We start from the raw sequence: 5,655 nt of genomic DNA, 5'->3' as shown, positions 1-5,655 counted from the left end.
GCGGGGACCTGGTGTTTGCCAAGATGAAGGGCTACCCACACTGGCCGGCCCGGGTGAGCAGCGCGGCCCGCCGCCCCCAACCCCCTGCGGGTTTGGGTTGCATAACACCGGGAAGGGCACGAACGCTCCGCGCGGCGCGGGCAGAGGTGGGGGCAGGGGGGTTGTGGGTCTCCGACTCTTTCCCTGTAGCTTCCAAGCCCACCCGCCGGTTATATAATGGTGGAGGCGGGCGGGGGTGGGGGTAGACACCTGGTGGGCACGGTGTCCGCGCGTAGTGGCGTGTGCACGGCGTGGGGATTCGAGGGCGCCGGTCACTTCCCGGCCCCCGGCTCCGCGTGCTCAGTTCCGCCCCCAGCCCCCATACTCCCAGAGGTTTCGAGCGCGAAGTCTGGCTTTGGGCCAGTCGTGTTATTCCTTCCCCCTACCCCAGGCGCCGCCGCCACCCCTCTTAAGACCCCCTTAGAGACCCCCAGTTTGTTCGTTGATTGTCGCCCCCAGTTCAAACTCTTCTCTTCCTGGATAAATGGTTAAGAAGGATCCCAACCCGGAGAGGGCTAGATGAAGGCGGAGTTCGCTTCTAGGAAACTTTGGTTTGGGGCATCTGTAAGAGGTCTAAAGTTGGGAAGGTCGAAGGATCGTTGGGGGCGGCGTAAGGGGATCTACCTGGCTTGGAAATTATCCGTCAGAACCCATCAGCCCTCAGCTCCACAGAAATATTCCTCCATATGCTGCTAACTCAAATTTAGGATTGAGGTGACAGGTTCCCTTGTGGTATTAGGAAATCCAGCCCAGACTCCCTCTTAGTATGGGTTGGGGGAGCCCAAGTTCCTTCCCTGGCTCAGATGTGAAGATCTTCCGCCAGAACGGCGCAGTCTCTGCCATGTGGTTGATTCAGCCCGCCAGTATGAGCTCCCCCACAACCCCATCACCTGGCCAGGTGGGAGGGTGGGGCCCTGCAGCCGAGCCTGGTGTGCTCATCATGTTTCCCCTAAGGACTGAGACAGGTTAAGTAAGGAGGATGGGAGGTTGCCAGTTGCTGGAGGAAAGGAAGGGGGGTGGGGGTGGGGGCAGTGCATTTGGCACTTAAAGTTGGTGTAGAGGGGCCTTTGGTTTTGGGAGAGGGCATGACTCAGTATCCTAGAGTGCAGGACTGCTGTAGAGTGAAATCCAAGGGCAGAAGGACTGCATGGCTTTGGGGTGCTCTTCTCAGTGTAAGTCTGTGTCTGTCTGGCCCAGGCTCATTCAGGGTATCAGGCCAACTTTGGGGCCACTCAGAAAACTCAGAGACCCTTCCTCGCTGTGTACCCACTCCTTAGGAGTGTGCCTAATCCCACATGCCTTCAGCTCCTGGTTCCCTGAAACTTTCAGATGGATCAGATGAGGACCAGCTTCTGCTAATGGGAGAAGTACAAAGAGAAGTGGGACTCTCCGTGTGCGAACTCTTGTGTACTTTACCCTGCACCCTTTGACCCCACTGGCTTCTTGGCCCAGATGCCAAGGCCCTGGTGGGCAGGACAAGAACTGAACCCAGGTCTCTACTGTTCCTACCTCCTGAGGGTGGGACAAAGTCCAGAGGCTGGATAAGCCCTGGGGAGGGGGTGTTAGCTGGAATGTGGGTTGCAGGGAACCCCTTCTGCATCCGGTAAGAGAGAAAAGGGGTAGGGACACAGAAGGACCCACACTGGCCCCTGTGAGGAAGACCTCAAGTTTCTGGTGGCCTTTGGAGTAAGGGCAGTCCTTGGGACTAGGGATCCCATCCATTTCCTCTCCACTTTGGGCCTCCAGGACAGAAGGGAGGGACAGGGGAGGCAGCGTTTCTTCCTCTGTTCAGACCTGGACCTTTTAGATAAAGTTAGAACTGGGGTAGGGAGATCAGACTGGATCTCAAAGCAGTAGGACCCCACACTTTGCCTGTCTCCGGCTCTTGATTGTGATACTTGCAGGGAGGGCTACACCCAAGGCTGTTACCTCCCAGACACAGTCCCCTTATACTCCAAAAGAACAGACCTCAAGTCTCCTCACCATTCCTTGGACTGTGTCTTAGTCCCTAGAGAGGCAGAGCCTGAGGGGCCCTTCCTGAGATGGATGAGAAGTAAGAGGGAACCTCACTGACTCCCCCATCTCATAGGAAGCCCGAATCTTCAGCCATAAAGAAGGCCCGTGCGTGGATTTTCCTTCTTCAATCCCTGCTGCTGAGGAGGATGGGTGATTCTGGGTGAAACTAGAAGGGCCCAGTGCTTGAGAGAGAGCCCAGCCAGAGGGGCCGTGTGATAGGCAGGACCTGCCTGGAAGGATGGTGTGACTCCATCTTAACCTTCTCCTTTCCCTCTTCCGCCTGCCTAACTTCCTGGGGGATCTCCAAGTACTTAACAATTAACCTCCAATACTTCAGAGATTTTCCCCCCTGGTCCCTTTCTCCTTTGGCTGATTCCCGTTTCACAGTCCCAGAAAACCTGGGCAGCCAGGACCTCACCCGTCTTTCCTCCCTGTGCCCCTTCCCCCTGTACCTTCTCTTTTCTGCCTCTTGGGCTTGCCACACTTTCCTGGCCCCAACTGTCTCCTGCCCCAGATTTTCCGGTTCCTGGGTCAGGTTGGGCCTCAGCCCTGGGTGTGGTGGTCAGAACCCTGGTTGGCAGGCAGTGTGTGCTTAGTCTTCCCTGCTGCCTTCCTAAGTGTTGAGTCTGTTTTTAGTTTGAGGAGGGGGGAGAGGTGTTCAGTTCTCTTTCCCCACTCTACCTGAAAACTTCAGATTCCTCTTTGGACCTCAGAGAGTGTCTGTGCCTTGGGAGGCTGGTATTTCATGTGCTCAAGCCTGTCTGATGGAAACGGGCAAATGCAAGGCCTGAGAAGAAGTAACTTGCCTGCATCTGGAATGGTTAAGAGGTAGCCGAGTTCCCCTATTACTGGCTAGTGGAGGGGGTACAGTGGGGTCCCCAGCACTATTTGGCGACACCCTGACGCAGTTAGCCTTGACTCACTTGTTCTGAGTCACAGCCTGGATATAAAGGCACCGCCTGGAAGAGAGATGTCTGTATTGGGGTACGGGGCTCCCCCAAGACCTCATATCCTCTACATCTAGGAAGAACCGCCCTCTACTTCCAAATGTAAGAAAGGACATTTCCTTTGTAGCTTGAGGAATAGAGGTGCCACTGTAGAAGGGATTTCTCCCCTTTTGGTTGAAGGGTTAGGAATTCCATTAAGTGAAAAGAGCACACCTCCCCTGGCCCTTCCCTCACAAGTGCCTACACTCTAGGTGAGGGAGCCAGGTGGGATGATGCTTTGCAGGGAGGTGCCTATCTGCTCGGCCCGTCTTCCTCTTTCTTCCCTCTAGACCCATCCTTTATGTAGCTAGAAGTCAGCAGGGCTGGCATATCTGGTGTGCCTCATGCTATTTTTAATCCCTTTGGTTCTTTTGTTTCTCCCCCACCACTGGGGCTAGGCAGCTGGTGGCCTCCTGGGTCCCCTGCCACACCATTCAGCTATCTGCCTCTGAGTTTGCTTTCCATGGGAAGCTGGGGTGGCACGAGACCATGGCCAGGTAGCCGCTTTGCAGTCTGTGCGTCTGCAAAGAACCTCATTTCTCCTTATTTCTGACCCTTCACCCACCCACCCTCTCTTGCGAAGCCTCAGTTTCTCCTCTTCCATCACACATTTACTGTGGGCATCTTAATGCCCTGGCTCAGGTGTGGGCGCTGAAAATGCAGAGCTCTAAGTCCCCTGCTGCACTCTCAGTCTTAGACCCTTCAGTCCCCACCCCCACCCCTGGTTCTGGGTGCACACAGATCCACAGAGGAAAGGCCTAGGGAAGGCGTTTGCTATTATTTTCCTATGCCTGCCTCGTGGGATCTCTAAGCCCTGGGGGCGCTCGTTTTGTTTTTTGCTTCCCCCTGTTAAGAGGAGGGTGGGAGCTAGCTGGTAACAGGACCCAGGTGTCCTGGCTGAGGACTGGCTCCTCTGCCCCTGCTCCAGGTCTGGCTTCCTGAGAAGGACGCCTGCCTCCTCTCCGCACCCCCTGCAGCGGTAATCCAGCCCTAGCTGTGGTTTCCAGCACAGCCGGGGACCCAGGTGCCAGACTGCAGGCTTGGGGGTGGGGTGTGTGTTAGTGTCCCCTCCTCCCCAATCCGGAGAGAAGGCCCGGAGGGGGAGGGGCAGTCACATTCCTGGTTGCTGAGTGGCCCCAGGGGCGGGGTTGGGTTGTCATGGCGATGGGGATCGTGTTTGTGGGGGGAGCTGCGTGCCTTTCCACCCCCTGCTCTCACACCCGGTGTCTCCTGGTTGTGGGAAGGGCCCAGTTTGTGCTGGGCCTTCCTGGGGGGAAGGGCTGGACCTCTGTCCCCAGAGGCCACGGGGCAAGCGGGGAGGTGCCCAAAAGTCTGAAGATTCCAAGTCTGGGGCAAGATGCCCCTCAGATTCATGCCCAGGCCCCCACCCCCTCTCCTGGGTGTGTCTCAGCGCATTCCCATCCACCCTGTCTCCCCAGGCCCCCAGTTGGGCCCTCTGTCCCTGTCTCTGTGTGTTAATCACTGCCTTGGCCTTTCTGTCCCTCCTGTTTGCGCCTGGGGCCCCAGTCATCATGGCCACCTGGCTTCTGTCCGGCGGGAAGCCTGGCTGCTGGGGCTGCTGCAAGTGCTGCTGGGAGTTGTAGTCCCCACCCGCCCCACCTTCCCCCTACCCACCCGCGGCTCAGCTTGGCCTGAGCTTCCAGGCCTGATCTGGGAGAGGCTGGTGAGGCCACTGCCTCTGGATTCCCTGACCTCAGACTTCTGCACCTCTCACCTTCACCACAGCACTCCTCACCACACCTGGGGCAGGGGATTTAGTCAGGTGATCTAAGTCCGAAACCTGGTCCTCAACAACTTGCTGTGTTATTTTGGGCAAATCACTTGTTTTCTGAGCTCAGTTTCCTCATCTGTAAAATGAGAGTTTGACTGTGTGCCTTTCAGAGTTCCCTAGAAGCCTTTCGGCAGGTGTTGGATAGGCAGCCCTTTAACCTCACCCCTCCACTTCAGCGAGAGCAGCTTGCTTTTTTTATCTGTTTGATAAATTCATTCAGTAAATAATTGTATACCTACTGTATGCTAAGCACCGTGCTGCAGATAAAAGCAGAGCTGGTCTCTGACCCTGGGGCTGGTCTAGTCCAGGTAGTGCACACAGATGTTAAATAATAATATGAATCAGTGTAAAATTAGAACTGGGAAAGCACTGTAAAGGGGAGGTCTCAGGAAAGAATTTTACCTAGCGAGTCAGCCAGGCCAGGAGTGATAGGGAAGCTTTCTGGAGGAAGTAATGGCGGAGCTGAGGCTGGAAGGATGATCAGGAGTGAGTGAGTATTAAGAGGCTGCAAGAACCATGGTCAGAGCAGAAAGGACAGTGTACTGGGAGAGGCTGATGACATGTAGGATGTACCGTGTGCCAAGTTATGGTCATTTCATCCTCACAGCCCTATAGCTTTAGTACTATGACTGTCTCCCTTTTACAGATGAGGAAACTGAGGCAGAGAGAGGTTCACTAAGTTGCCCAAAGTCATACAAGTGAGGGCAGAGTTGGGATTCAGATCTTGCCATTGTGCAGAAGGGGTGAACAAGTGGGCCCTAGAGTCCTTAAAAGGTATTGAAGGGTTTTGAAGCAAGGTGACAAAATCCTTGGACCAACATT

The 5,655-nt window shown here is 55.5% G+C and overlaps 1 protein-coding gene across 7 annotated transcripts in view; it reads left to right on the top strand.

Moving 5' to 3' along the window:
• HDGF (hepatoma-derived growth factor) overlaps positions 1 to 5,655 on the top strand; it is a 33,742-nt gene that overhangs the window by 22,491 nt on the left and 5,596 nt on the right. The window contains exon 1 of one of the 7 annotated variants that reach the window (XM_011992813.1): positions 7 to 53. The exons of 3 other annotated variants lie outside the window; for them this stretch is intronic. In XM_011992813.1, coding sequence (XP_011848203.1) covers positions 24 to 53 — 30 coding nt within the window. In that variant the 5' untranslated portion in view covers positions 7 to 23. Of the gene's footprint in view, positions 1 to 6; positions 54 to 107; positions 147 to 964; positions 1,005 to 3,907; positions 3,970 to 5,655 lie in introns of those variants that run through there. 3 more of the 7 variants (XM_011992818.1, XM_011992819.1, XM_011992817.1) reach the window with 3 other exon arrangements.

Source organism: Mandrillus leucophaeus, unplaced genomic scaffold (assembly GCF_000951045.1).
Source record: "Mandrillus leucophaeus isolate KB7577 unplaced genomic scaffold, Mleu.le_1.0 Scaffold418, whole genome shotgun sequence".
Taxonomy (NCBI): Eukaryota; Metazoa; Chordata; class Mammalia; order Primates; family Cercopithecidae; genus Mandrillus; species Mandrillus leucophaeus.
The sequence above is the reverse complement of the archived record's forward strand: the minus strand, read 5'-3'. Positions and strand labels throughout refer to the sequence as shown.